Source organism: Amphimedon queenslandica, unplaced genomic scaffold (genome assembly GCF_000090795.2).
Source record: "Amphimedon queenslandica unplaced genomic scaffold, v1.1 AMPQUscaffold_13208, whole genome shotgun sequence".
In the NCBI taxonomy this organism is placed as follows: Eukaryota; Metazoa; Porifera; class Demospongiae; order Haplosclerida; family Niphatidae; genus Amphimedon; species Amphimedon queenslandica.
In genome coordinates, this window is record NW_003546556.1 from 48,316 (window position 1) to 62,850 (window position 14,535).

Genomic DNA, 14,535 nt, shown 5'->3' on the forward strand with positions numbered 1-14,535 from the left:
AAGTACATGTATAGTATCAATAAATTATAGAAGTCCCTAGTTTCAAGTCGAATCCCTTTTATAATCTAAATCCATTGTTTTAAGTCGTGTCCTTTTAGCAATGGGAGTCCAAGTACGTATCCTATGAGTACGTATACTCAAACCAGGAGTTCCATTAATAGGTAAGAATGTGACTTCAGCTGACTGAGGGAGATTATCAAGCACCCCTTCCTCTGATGACTCAGAGTCAGAACGGCAGGGAGAATCACGGGAGCGACCTCTTCTGTAAGGTTTGACCTCGATCCACCCAGAGTCACCTTCACCAGTGTCGTACACTACACCAGGGACCCCTTTTCTACTTTCAAATATAACAGAATCGCAATTGCATAAGTCCAGACTGTCCTCACAAGTATTGGTGGAAGAAGATTTAGGCGGCCTTGAACTAGTTGAGTCACGAGGGTTAGATTTAGCTCGAGAATTAGATTGCCGTTGTCCACTGTTACAACTAGTACTGTCATTGCCTTTAGTCACTCTATTAGTAGCTTTATTAGATTTGTTCTTGTAGTTGGCCTACATTGCACTCTTAAATGGGTTTTGTTTCTTCTGATAAGCAGTACAATAGCTGCTGGAGTCAACTAGTCTTTATACAGGCAATCATTATCAGAAGATCTTGCAAGCTATGTTAGCTTTTAAAAAGAAGATTTATCAATTTGGGCGCTCGATCACATGTGCTTATGTAAACTATGACGTAGATAAACTGTCATAAAACGTCATTTTGGTATGCCATTGGGTTTATAGGGAGGACCCGGTTCTCAGGGTTCCCAAGGGCTGAGAGACCCAAGACCTGAGATCCTGTGATGGCATTGGGCGACTAAGAACCTGTGAAAGTTTTGTCTTTATGCCACGCTCCTATAAAAAGTTATTCCAGTTTTTCTTGGGTCAAACTCAGTTGGGATATTCATATCTTTCCTGTGAATGATTTTGCCGATTTATAATGATATTCATTGGGATACCGTAAATGGAAAAATTTTCAGGCCGCCATTGTGGAGGTATACTATCATTAGTTACAATGGACCGACAGGCTAAAAACTGTCAATTCTACTTCTCCACGTCACTCCAGTGGCTCTAAACAGTTGCAGACTACTGAAAAGAAAGATAAAGGTTGCAATTTTTTTAACTTTTGAGACTATAACTGCTTGCTCTTCTTACAAAACGGCAGAAAGTGTATCGAGCTCCATTGGAAACAGTGCAGCAATACCTCCACAATGGCGGCCTGTAAAATTTTCTATTTACGGTATCCAAATGAATATCATTATAAATTGGAAACGTCATTCACAGGAAAGATATGAATAGTATAGTATTACTGAGGGCATACAACTGATGAACCACATTAACCTACACATCATGTACTTATACATGTACATTTGTAGCACTGTATGTTAAACCAATATCTATGGTTAAACAATTGACTGACCTTAATCAGTTTCTGTGCTAAGTGAGGGTGTCTCTCTATTATCTCCCTGTCATGTGACATTACATGATGTTATCATTATGATGAGATGCATATAATTATTCATGTATAGTTTTGCTTACCTAACTGTAGGCGGGCAACTAAGAATGTGTCTGTAGTGCTATAGTTGATTTAGTTCATAATGACTGTTTGTATAGTTCTTTACTACCATTGTCATTGTAGCTCTTATGACTAAATTTGGTTATTTCACAGAAATGCTATCTTTTTCCCTCTCTTTATGCATAATAGTAGTACTGAATTTTGGAGGGCCCAGGGTAATTTTTTTTAATTTAGTATTTTTGATAGCTACATTGTATATTAGTTGCCATAAAACCCACCGTTTTGAACCATTATGCACTTAATCAATAGCACAGGGTTAGTCAGGGGGGCCTGACAGGCCCACCTGACTAGCACAGGGTCACAAATTCACCAAACCATGCACCAATCAATCAATTCAAAGCTCGAAAATTATCAGCTGAGTGTAAAAGGCAAACTCCACAATTTCACCTGGTGTACCAATTCCTTACTGATTAAAATAACTTCCCCATTTAATAATAATAATAGATCTATTTATATGTCTCACATACAAGCTCAGTAAAGGCTCAAATGCAACTTTTCTTCCTCTTGTCTTTCACAAAATTAATTTTGTATTGTTAACATTACTGCACAAGTACAACACTATATATACTGCAGCATTTCATGATACAATATCAATCACAATATTTTAGATTCAATGACATAATATGTGAAAAATTAGAGCCCAATAAATTAAAATCACTATTGTTCAGAATGCATGAGCTTTTTATGGACTTTTATGAACTGTTGGTCAAACACAATTGGGCATCCTAACTCTGTTCACACGTCAATCGACTCAGTCCTCCTGTCTGTGTTTTAGTGGAAACATAATTCATAATCATGCAGTTTATGTAATGAACAATGATTAAAATGCGTGTGCATTGCTTAGTAGAGTTTGGAGGTATCACACATCCACTAGGAAAGATCATTATAATTTTTATTACTGGTACTAAAATCTGAGATTTTAACTCTTGGTAGACTTTATAGGAGTACTAATAACTAAAACTAAAATTTAAAACATAATACAACAGAAACAATTCACAAATAATTAAATATTTTTGATCACAAAACACTTAATAATTAATTCAATCAACAGCCTTTGGTTTGTACTTCTCAATTTTGTGATACAACCCTCAGTAATATTAACATGCCATGAGAGTGAAAAGCTTCAGCAAGAAAGTCTTGAAACTCCTTTAGTGTAATATCCAAATTCCAAACAACTTTTAAAATTATCTAAAAATAATTAAGGCATTCTTCCTAAACTATTCAAATGTAGACTTACTTCCCCACAGTATCCCCTTTTATAGTCTTCAATGGCCTGTTTTGCAAAATCTTGAGCTAAAATTTGCCTGTAAAACTCATCAATTTCGTCAGAAAAAACCAAGAGTGTGTGGTTACAAACCAAATTATGTTTCTTGACAAAAGACCTTATAGGTCTAAAATTGTAAAGAAAGAAATATTTTCGAAGTAAAGGTAATAGATCAAGAGGGTTGCACACATTTGTGATTTCAGATTTCCTTTCTCCAGAGAGATTGGATCTTGCCAATAAAAACCCTTTGAAATCATCCAGTAAATTTCCTTTAATAACTTCTTGAGCAAAATCATTCAAAATGATAGAAAATTTGTCATTCATGTCTGAATATTCATTTTTCAATTTTGAAGGCACAAAATGCGCTATTAATAAATAATATAATCATGACACATATAACACCAATTATGAACTTTCTTACCACTAGTGTGCATGTCAGCAGATGAACTTGGAGGGAATACTATAAGAACAACACTATGCTGAATTACAGCATGATTTTAATGGAGGAATATACATCATTCATATAAACTCTTTGTTTTGATTTCAAAGTGGCAAACAACAATTTGTAATAAATTTCCATTTAAGAAATAGAGTATATTATCCATTAAATATCATACATACATGTACATGCAGAACAGATTTTCTAGTAATTAATGCACGATGTCAAAAAAGGCTCTTATACTGTACCTAATGACGAAGGTGAGACTGCGTGAATGGTGACTGGCAATTAAGTTACCATAACATCAATCAAATTAAAGTGGCTTTTATTCACTGATAAAAAAGCTTAAACAAACTTTAGTAGGTTATAACCTTTAATTTAAGGCCTTTTCATACTGGCACAGTTTTTAAAGCACTTGCACTTTGTCCATATAGCCATACAACAGCCGTACAACACTGTTGCAACAATCGTGGAGATAGAAATTAGGTCTATCTCTACAACAGTTGTATGCTAACCACAGAATCCATACAAGAGCCACAACTATATGGAAACCAGGCCTTAATTTGAAACCAATCTGGTGTGAACATGATTAATGTGCATCAATGCGCATTACTTTTGCCAGTGTGAAAAGGCCTTTATTCATGCCCTTGCAGCAATACTTTCTACATCACTATAGCTACAATGAGGTAGGCTGATAATCCATACTTGCTATTGCTAACCTTGATTCCTGATAGTGTCAACTAATTCATTTTCACCCAATGCTGTCAATATATCCATTAGTCTCAGCCATGTCGGCTTTCCTTCCTCATGGACTCCATCACTTCCCTTTAACCAATAAGACACACATTGTTGGAAACATCTTTTCACATCTTTAGGATAATCGGCTTCAATGGCTAACAATGTTGGCTGATAAAGGCCAGCCTCCAAACCAAAGTCAAACCATCGTTTTTTTGACAAATTATTTAACTTGTTTAAAATAGATTTTAAATCGGTAATATCCAACCTAACGTTACTATCTAGAAGATAAATATGTTACATACCAGACTCGAAGCTATCAAACAGACTTACTTAGCTGCTTGTTAGCCATTCTGAGGGCCTGAGCCCAGTATCCAGGGCCTCCAGGCTAAGCTGAGCCTTAGCGGCTAGTCTCGTAGTAGTCCTGCGCAGCTCAGCATACAGCGGCTCCACCGCTCTCCCGTCACAAAAATTAATAGACCACGACCCAAAATCAGACTATCAAAATCAATGATTCAACCCTAAGTGACTATTTTGATACAGCCCTGACTGACATCAATGTTGACTCATGTCCGTTGCTCTGGCTGAACCAGGACCGTACTCCAGTCTCCAGCATGGCTCAGTAATCATCATGGACAGGGTTGTATTATACTACACTGATTGCAAGCTGCCCAAAATCCATCAAGCTGGGTCATAATTGAAATCATTCATGATTCAGATAGGGTCTAATTAACATTCTTGGCTGTGTATATTGTATTGGGACTGATACTTAGTAACTACCTGTCCTGATTATAGAGGTGTCCTAACTTAGCTACGGCTCTATAAATCCTTGATATGTAATTACCTAAATTACTTTGAGCCATGTTGGTCAGCCAAAATGGTATTTTTATACATGCATGATACCATTACATCTACATCCATATAGATCTACACTGTAATAAAAATGAAAGGTATTTTATTGTTTATTCTTTAAAGTTACTTGAAGCTAGTAATATATCAACATCATCAAGTGATAATACTTCAGGTATAGCATCTGGAGAACTCTGTCAAATAAATAATAATAATAATAATAAAAACAATACACCGGTAAATATCTCCTTGATAATCCCCTCTCTCTATAATCTTTTCTACTTCATGTCTTTTTCTTATGTACATGTACTATATCCTTCTTTGCTTCCCTTCACCTCTCTCCCCCTCTCTCATAGTATGTACTTTTATTATTTTCTCAAATAAAGTGTCTCCAATCATAACTTGTACCAATTCTCTAACTGATATCAGCTCATTCATTAGTGCCTGTAAAGATAACACAGCTAGAGTAAATATTTTGGACAATTACACGTAACTCCTTCACTCATAGATGTAGGTGTATAACTCAAGAATTTGTATTCAAATTACATGTATAATTACATGTAATTGTAACTCAAGAATTAGTAATTATGTAGCCAAGGGCATTGATGCACATGTGCATGTACATGCATTACTCTATATTACTACCTGTAGAGCAGCACAGCTTTGTCTCTGACTGTTAGAGTAGCTAGTATTACTGAGGGCATACAACAACTGATGGACCACATTAACCTACAGATCATGATCATTAATATATTGCATGCATTAAGTTAATATAATACATAGGAAAGAATATAATGAGAAAGGAGAGAGAGAGAAAAGAGAGGTGTAAATAATTATTTAGGAAAGAAGTTAAAATGACTTAAAGATTATAAAAATAAGAGAAAAAGATGAAAGAAGGAGAAAGATAAAGAAGCAAGAGAGAGAGGGAGGAAGAGGAGGCCCACCTATTGCTACAATAGTGAAATTGAAATATACTCTGATCCCATCACTCCCATAACCATGACAACTGAAAGTATGAGTATGCCTCAGGTCAGTGAGAGGTTCCAGTACAATCCTCAGCTCCTCATTCTCATACTGCCCATCAGGAATGAAAATGAGATCCTCACCCTCCATAGGTCCAACTGTAGCACCAACAGTCGTTATATTAGTACCAGATAATGGACATGGTACTATCAGATTCCTACCAACAAACTCCAAAATGAAATGATGACGTACTACGAATTGGGAGAGAGAGAGAGAGGAAGAGTAATACACAATATTTGATAATAATTGTTAATGGATTAGTCTATACCAACAATCACAAACACCTCTACACAGCAGTGCAGTAAGACACAACAATACCACATATCATTTGCATGTACATGTACACGTACACAACACATAATACTCATTCATTTATACACTAACATGTCATGTCATGCACAATATGTACTGTATGTACTATGTACATTAATCTACATGTATGTACATGCAAATGTAAGCATAAACTGGGGAAATTTATGACACATGGAATAACAATAACTATTAATCTAATAATGTACTACAAGTACAGTGTACCTTCATATCTATTATGTACAGGTAGTTCATCAATGAGTAATGACTCAAATCCACAGTAGTACTCTCCCCTGTATTGGCCCAAGTCTCCTACAGTGTCCGTGAACTGAAGTTGTGTATAATAAGTTGGATATGGTCCATCTATCAGATTAGTCTCAATTATAATGTCAGTACTAGTATTAGCAGGAGGAATAGGTTGATCTTCTCTGTACCAGATAACATTACCATAGGAACCGGTAAATATACAAGTTAATGTTAACGGAGGCTGAGAGGTAGTGTGGTGAGTAGCTATTGATGGAGGGACTGAGAGAGAGAGAGAGAGGGTATTGAAAAAGAAACAGAATAAGAAGAAAAAAGGGTCAAAAAGCAAAATAAATGTAATAATGTACTGTACATGTCTAAGTTGTACAATATTGCCCATCAAATCCTAGCACATGTACATGTACATACATACAGAGGTAAACACTGCTTGTCATATGATACATGTACATGTATGTCCTACCTGTTGTTCCTTGTCTTAATATCCATACACTCAATATTGAACTGTTTCCTCCATCAGCCTCCATTATACAAGAATATCGTCCAGTGAATCTACTCAATTCATCACCAGTGAGGTTTATGAACAATGATATGTAAGAGAAAATCGATGAGCTGCCTCTTTTGGTAATAGTAATCTCATCAGTGGATTCTGATAGCTGCGTTTCGTCATGTAGTATCCAAGACGAGGAGTTAGGATATTTCAGGATATTCCCGTGACATGCAAGAGTCCCGATTTCACCAGTTGAGTCATTGATTTCAATTATACTGTTGTTAATTAATGGGTGGAGATTATACGTCAATCCATAACCTGTTAAATATGATACACGTACAGTATATACTGCAGTAGCATTCAGTGAAATATCAGTATATAAACAATAATAGAATTTCACTAATGTACATGTACTTGTGTACATTAAACTTATGATTCCTCAATTTCACTGCTTAATTTCCTCTCCCCCTCTCTCTCCCCCTCCCTCCCTCTCCCTCCCTCTATCCCTCCCTCCCTCTCCTCCTCACCAGTAATATTCCCAAAGTACTTGGTTCCGGTCCCAATGGTTACATTGTTATTATTATTAGATACTATTTTACAGTGGACAGTGTCCCAACAGAATGAAGGGGTTGATAGAACTGGTACATCAAGTACTGATGATAGACCACTGGATATTAACTGATCCATTCCCATACTTTCATTACTGGTACCAGAACAGCCTCTGTACCTAAAATAATAATAATAATAATAATAATAATAATAATAATAATAATAATAATAATAATAATAATTTGGTATATTCAGTATTCATTATCATTGTTATTATTTACCACTCATGGAGTACTGGTTCTTGACGAACTTCATTGAGTGTACATTTGAATCTGATCCAAGTACCAGCTGGATAGGTTGGACCAGGAGGATCTGTCACTATGGTAACATTAGCACCATCTGAAGCACAGTAAGAAACTAAAAATAAAAAATAGAAAAAATTAATAACTAAAACAATAACTTCAACATACAGTAATTTATAATAATACAATAATAATTTTACATACATGTACATGTACATATACTTACCAGTGAAGCAGTAAATGGAGAGGACACTGATCAATAGGTTCAAAGGAGACATTAGGAGGGAGAGAGAGATACAGTTACAAGACTGGAGGTGTGTGTAACCTTATAGTTATTATAAAGGAGTCTTTATCCTTTTGTGTGTGTATAAGTAATGTACTGGGTCTTTTGTCTAGTTATTAATAATAATATTTAGTATTGTTTTGACTTCACCAACCAATTAGTGATACTTGCAACAGTAGATGATAGTGAAAACATACTGTATTGTATATGTATACTGTACAAAAGTATTGTACAGTATAGGCAAGCATAATTTGGAGCATAATAGGACAAGTTATTATGCTGGCATAATGGGTCAAAATTTCTGGCTCACTACATGATTTTGATTCAATATGGCAGGTGGTACAAGTACAACAACCTAACTACCTAGTACAAGTACAAGAAAATAGAATAACTACCTAGACTATTCTATTTTCCAGTGACTCACAATCACTGGAAACATTTTCAGATTTTGGCATTATTACAATTATAACAGATGCATGACCATGTAACTTGATAGTTGATATTTGAGTAAAGCTTCAATTATGAACATAATTGGATTGATTTCAAAGGATAATGGGACGGAATTTGGGGGTGCCCACAGCAAAACAGGCAAAAATTGAAGCACAATTTGCCTAGCCCATATATATTAAACCCATTTACTTTATTAGCTATGCCTAGTTCTACTGTTCAACACCCACTCAAATAATTCGTGGAATAATTAAACTTGACAGAAAAACTTTGGTATGATGTTCAGTAGGATTCATCAATAATGACTTAAAATTACTTTCAATACGGTGTACATTTTATAGTATGTCAGATAGAATAAAAATTAAAGTATTATAAGGCAGCTAGTGTTCAGGTTCAAAAGTTAATTTCAACAAGGGGTTACCTCCCAAAAGTAGTTCCCATTTCACCTTTAACTGGTCAGCAACATAGCGAAGCCTACCACGATGATGATGAGACTCAATGTACATGTAAGCATTTTCGATTACTTTAAGAAATAAATTGCAAAATTTCTTGACTTCAGCGTAACTTTCACAATTCCAAAGTGTATTGCGATACATTTTAAAGATGCCATGTTGATAAAACTGTACTTTATCCGTAAATTCTTCATATTCAACATTAGTAGAAATGAAATTCTTGAAGTAATAAATGAAATGATCAGGATGCACAATATCTTCTAACTCATCAAATAAGGATTGATGTGGACCAAATATAAGGTGTTCTTTTATATTTACTAAACTATGTTTTCTTCCTTCAATAATCTGAGTGTCAGAGAGAGGATCTACATTGTACAGTACACAATTATAAAAATAGCATTATCGTACGTACATGCACATGTACCTAAACTTTCAATAGCAGCTGTTTCTGTTCTTCTAAACAGCCCTTGTTCTAATAATAATATACAGTAATAACAAAAATAACATTGTACTACATATACATGTATGTTTAAAGCACATACATGTATATATATATACCAATGGCATGTACCCGATACATACCATTGGTAATGATACGTAAAATCACATGCATGACTACCTGAAACAGTCAATCCACTTAACTTGCCAGCAACACCTTCTGGAGTAACTATGGATAACCATCAATACAATTATATTCATTAATATTGTACTTACCATTTGTTTTACTCTTTACTGAAAACATTACATTGCCATCAATAATTAATTCTACAACTTTTTTGGATTTTAGCATTTTTTTATTTTTAGTCACATATTCCTTCATCTCTTCAACCAGCCATTTAGGTATAGTACACACAAAGGCAAACAGACTTTGCTGTACAACCCTCAGTGATATTAATATACCTTGACTGTGAAAAGCATCAGCAAGAAATTTTTGAAACTTTTCTAGTGCAGTATCCAAATCCCAAACAACTTTAAATATCATCTAAAAAGATAATTGTAGCATTTTTCTACTTCAAACCATTACAATGTATCTTTACTTCTCCATGATAGTCCTTTCTTTCATGGTCTTCAATGGCTTGTTGTGCAAAATCTTTAGCTAAAATTTTACTGTAAAGTTTATCTATTTCTTTAGAAAACTTGGATAGTTCTTTTTTGCTGGAATCTAAATTATATTTCTCAGCAAAAGACACAATAGCTCCAAAATTAGAAAGAAAGAAATATTTTTGAAGCAAAGATACCAGATCCAACTCATTTCGCACTTTCATGACATCTTCTTTACCCTCAGGCTGATTGAATGAGCGTCCCAATAAAAACGCTTTGAATTTATCCAGTAAATTAGCTTTGATAACCTCTTCGGCAAAATCGTTCAAAACAAAAGAGAATCGATCATTGATCTCTGAATATTCCTCCTTTAACCCATATGGTACAACATATACTATAATAATAATAAAAATAATGACATGTATGATAACATAAAAGTCTTACCAGGTTTGGTAGTGCCATCTACATGTAGTTTCCTGATTTCGTCAGCTAAATCCTTTTCTCCAATCTCTTCCAGTATATCTCCTAGTCTCAGCCATGTTGGTATTCCTTTCTCATCAACTCCATCCTTTTTCCTTAGCCAGAGAGATACACATTCCCTGAAACATCCTCCAACGTCTCCAGGATGATCAGCTTTAATGTCTGACAGTGTTGGATGATACAGACCAGCCTTCAGACCAAAGCTTCTCCACTTGCTTTTAGGAAAGAGACTTAACTTGGATAGTATAGTATCTAAATCCTTGATATTTAATGCAGCACCTAGAGCTAGAAGTCACATGTACATAGTACTGTAGCAATTTTAAACTTACCAAGTTGATGCTCACCAATGAGGGCCTCAGCCATTTAGACGTCTACATCTGTTTGAGTGTTACTCTAATATCTATGCTGTTTGTACTATCTAGTTGACACACCCCTCAAAACAAATCCCAATAATATTGCATACACAGCCAAGAGTTTGTGATTGATTCATTAATGATGTCAGTCCTGATCCGGCCTAATGAATCCTGAATCATGGATGTTGGGCAGCTAAATATGGCAATGAGCATAGCTGAATCTATCAGCCTTGATACAATCATGCTGGAATTCATACTGGTTCAGCCAGAGCAACATGCATGATTCAGCAATGATACCTGTCAGACTGTATCAATACTGTAATCAGGCTCAATTCATTGATTTTGGGCAGTGTCTTCTATCATACCTGTGAACTCTTGGCTGTGTACCTGTACATCAATAATTTTCTCAATGTTAATGAGAATAAAATCTCTCCTTTTATAACTTATACAATGCTACAAGCACCAAATTTTAGCACAACATAATGGCTGTCCCTTTATTTGGAGCAAATGCAATCTATCAAAGTTAGAACATGCATGATTCATAGTTGTTCAGACGTTATCCCCAACTAGTCAGGTGGAGCCTCAGGGTCAGGCCCCACCTGACTAACCCCCAACATATGTACATTTAAAGATTTAAACCCTCATACATGTACATGTATATTCAGAAAAACAGCATAAACTTTAAAGTTTGATGTTTCATTAAAATAAAATACATGTACTGAACATTGTCCTCTTTGTGATAAAATGAAACTACTGTTTATTCTTTAAAGTTTCTTGAAGCTAGTAATATATCAACATCATCAAGTGACAATACTTCAGGTATAGCATCTGGAGAACTCTGTCAAAATAATACATTATAATAAGCATAATATTTCTTTAATCCTCCAATCTTCACTATACATGTACAAGTACATGTATATTTACTTTAATTATTTTCTCAAATAAAGTATCTCCAATCATAACTTGTACTAATTCTCTAACTGATATCAGCTCATTCATTAGTGCCTGTTAAGATAACATGAAGTAAACATTTTACACATTACTCCACTCATGCATGTAACTAGAAGAATTTGTATATGTACATTGAGTAAGAAAAGGGCATTAATGTGTAAAAGATGTACATGTACATTATTACCTGTAGAGCAGCACAGCTCTGTCTCTGACTGTTAGAGTAGCCAGTATTACTGAGGGCATACAACAACTGATGGACCACATTAACCTACAGATCATCATCATTAATATAATATACATGTACATTTAATGTAGCACTGTATGTTAAATATTATAATACACAATCACTTTATTGACTGACCTCCACCAGTTTCTGTGCTAGGTGAGGGTGTCTCTCTATTATCTCCCTGTCATGTGACATTACAATAAGATCATGTGATACTAACTATTACTTTATTATTTTTGCAGAACTTTCCTGCTGGACCTGAGCAGTGACAATACCTAGGAAAGAGTAGTGTTAATAATTTAATTAATATTCATACTTCTTCCAGCCCCTCCTCCTTTAGATGTGACGTCTTCAACCTTCAACAGATTAACCAGCCCCATTAGCAATGGCTGCTGTATCTCCTCATCCTCCAATAGATCATTAATGAGTAGACCAGCTAGTGTACATGATACCGTAGGGCGCCGTTTTTTCGAGGGCTATGAATTTCGTGGATTTTTATTTCGTGAATTTAATTTTCGCGAATTTATGCCGTCTGCCATCTTGTACCGTATTGATTTGATTTTCGCGAAAGTAATTTTCGCGAATCTTTAAAAAAATCGCAAAATCCGCGAAATTTATAGCCCTCGAAAAAAAGGCGCCCTACGGTACATAATGAAGAAAAGGAAACGAGAAATAGAGCAAAGTTTATCTATTTATTTATTTATTTATTTTATACATTTATTTATTTATTTTATACATTAATTTATTTATTCATTTATTTATTTATTTATTTTATACATTACCTTCACGTTGAATATCAAGATGTAAGCTCCTCAGTAGCATTAGCAATGGGTCAACAATGGAGCCACTGACAACACCAATGGAAGGCTAAAAATTAGAATACTTGTACCTGTACAGTAGAGTAGAGTATCATTAACCTGTATTAGTCTCAGTGTGTAGGCTGAGAGTCTCTGAGCTTCAGAGGATGAAGAGGCCAGTAAAGCAATCAGTGCTTTATATACTTGTGTCTGGTACCTGGGATTAGCCTAAACAACAACAACAACAACAACAATAATAATAACAATAATAACAACAATAACAATAACAATGATAAACTAGGCAATACATGAGCTACATATACATATACATGTACATCATCCAGTGATACAGGCTTGCCACAAAGCATGCTAAGAGATAAGAGCTACAACAGTGCATGCATGGCTTTTGGAGCAACTTTTAAAATTCATAAAAAATCCAATTTTAATCGGAATCAGCTCAAACTTTCTATACAATGTAAGAACAAGTATATGTATTAGAAAAATTTATAAAAATAAAAAATTTTCTCCCAGTGATTTTTGACAAAATCTCCTGTACTATAGTACAGGAGATTTTGTCAAATTTTGAAATAATTCTTATTTGCAAGTCACTTACCATTGATAGTTCATGCAGGAGGTGCTGAGCACACTCTTGAGTTTCTGATAGTTGAGACCGTCCAAGACACTCGGCAGCAACTTTGATACCTAAAAATAAACAATAATAACAACAATAATAAATATAGTTGATCTCTCTCCCCTCTTTCTCACACCATAGCTTTCACATATCATTTCTTTAAAGTGTCTTCCCTTCTTTGATATTTGAGTTAATAAACGAAGAGCTTCTGATTTGTCTGCCTCTTCACACGACTTCAAGTTAACAATTTCAAGTGAAGTGAGGATACCACCCACTTCAAGGAACTCTGTCAAATAACTGAGAGAGAAAGAGAGAGGGGGAGAAGAACAATTTCTTTTTTCTTAAGCAACTCCTTAAAAATATAATTTTGATCAAAATCAGGTCTAAACTTTGTACATAATACATAATGGATCAACAAAGAGTTCTCTCCATTATTTTTTGCTGAAATAGGATACCATGCTATCGTGAATGTACACTGCATTGCTACATGTACTGATGTACTTGTCAGATGTGGCTTTACCTGGCTCCTATATTGATAAATACTCCAATACATTGCAACTGTATGCCAACACATGTGCCAAACATGTACCTGGAAAGAGAAATAAAATGAAAAGTAATTACATAATACTGTGTACATGTACATGTACCATAAGTACATTGTATCCGGGACTTTCAGCTATACTTAAGTACAATACAGTGAAGTATCTTACGTAATCCTAAGCCAGGCGGTGAGTCTAGCGAGGAAGAGGCTAGAGCAGTCATTAAAGTGTGCCTCTAGTTGAGGTTGAGTCATATCACTACAAGTATTGAGGAACTCCTCCAGCATTGCTTCTCTTTCTTGCACCGTTCCCTTTGATATGAGAGCATTAGGTATTCGTATTCACTGGCAATAGGTCTCTTACTTTGTCCCAGCATGAAAGAATGTGCCTTATCTCTTGGAAGCTACCAGGCGCCATTTTTTAATAGTTTAGTTGTCATGACGACCTTGCACAGCACGTGACTAGTTAATTGACACGTGTTTCCACGTGATCCCTCATACAAATC

At 35.1% G+C, this 14,535-nt stretch overlaps 3 protein-coding genes across 4 annotated transcripts in view; all 3 read right to left on the reverse strand.

Moving 5' to 3' along the window:
- The window catches only part of LOC109584463 (uncharacterized), a 9,417-nt gene extending 1,121 nt beyond the window's left edge, over positions 1-8,296 (reverse strand). The window contains exons 1-13 of one of the 2 annotated variants that reach the window (XM_020000211.1): positions 8,057-8,292; positions 7,810-7,945; positions 7,507-7,706; positions 6,953-7,297; positions 6,454-6,753; positions 5,841-6,110; positions 5,542-5,625; positions 5,260-5,340; positions 4,381-5,090; positions 4,032-4,328; positions 3,295-3,333; positions 2,847-3,238; positions 2,536-2,797 (exon numbers count right to left, since the gene is read on the reverse strand). In XM_020000211.1, coding sequence (XP_019855770.1) covers positions 5,621-5,625; positions 5,841-6,110; positions 6,454-6,753; positions 6,953-7,297; positions 7,507-7,706; positions 7,810-7,945; positions 8,057-8,108 — 1,308 coding nt within the window. In that variant the 5' untranslated portion in view covers positions 8,109-8,292 and the 3' untranslated portion in view covers positions 2,536-2,797; positions 2,847-3,238; positions 3,295-3,333; ... (2 more) ...; positions 5,260-5,340; positions 5,542-5,620. Of the gene's footprint in view, positions 1-2,535; positions 2,798-2,846; positions 3,239-3,294; positions 3,334-4,031; positions 4,329-4,380; positions 5,091-5,259; positions 5,341-5,541; positions 5,626-5,840; positions 6,111-6,453; positions 6,754-6,952; positions 7,298-7,506; positions 7,707-7,809; positions 7,946-8,056 lie in introns of those variants that run through there. The other variant, XM_020000212.1, reaches the window with a different exon arrangement.
- Positions 8,297-8,829: 533 nt separating this feature from the next.
- LOC109584462 (uncharacterized) lies at positions 8,830-10,944 on the reverse strand. Its single transcript, XM_020000210.1, has 8 exons — positions 10,863-10,944; positions 10,498-10,818; positions 10,050-10,447; positions 9,727-9,994; positions 9,632-9,679; positions 9,437-9,484; positions 9,085-9,377; positions 8,830-9,034 (listed from the first exon to the last, which is right to left on the reverse strand). Exons 1-8 carry the CDS (start codon positions 10,894-10,896, stop codon positions 9,017-9,019), a joined length of 1,428 nt encoding a protein of 475 aa, XP_019855769.1. The 5' UTR covers positions 10,897-10,944; the 3' UTR covers positions 8,830-9,016.
- Positions 10,945-11,542: 598 nt separating this feature from the next.
- Positions 11,543-14,492, reverse strand: LOC100637472 (uncharacterized protein C1orf228-like). Its single transcript, XM_003388754.3, has 13 exons — positions 14,394-14,492; positions 14,202-14,341; positions 14,012-14,080; positions 13,628-13,788; positions 13,474-13,562; positions 12,981-13,088; positions 12,846-12,930; positions 12,380-12,499; positions 12,290-12,338; positions 12,199-12,244; positions 12,022-12,105; positions 11,811-11,891; positions 11,543-11,724 (listed from the first exon to the last, which is right to left on the reverse strand). Exons 1-13 carry the CDS (start codon positions 14,445-14,447, stop codon positions 11,644-11,646), a joined length of 1,167 nt encoding a protein of 388 aa, XP_003388802.1. The 5' UTR covers positions 14,448-14,492; the 3' UTR covers positions 11,543-11,643.
- Between the last annotated feature and the right edge of the window lie 43 nt (positions 14,493-14,535).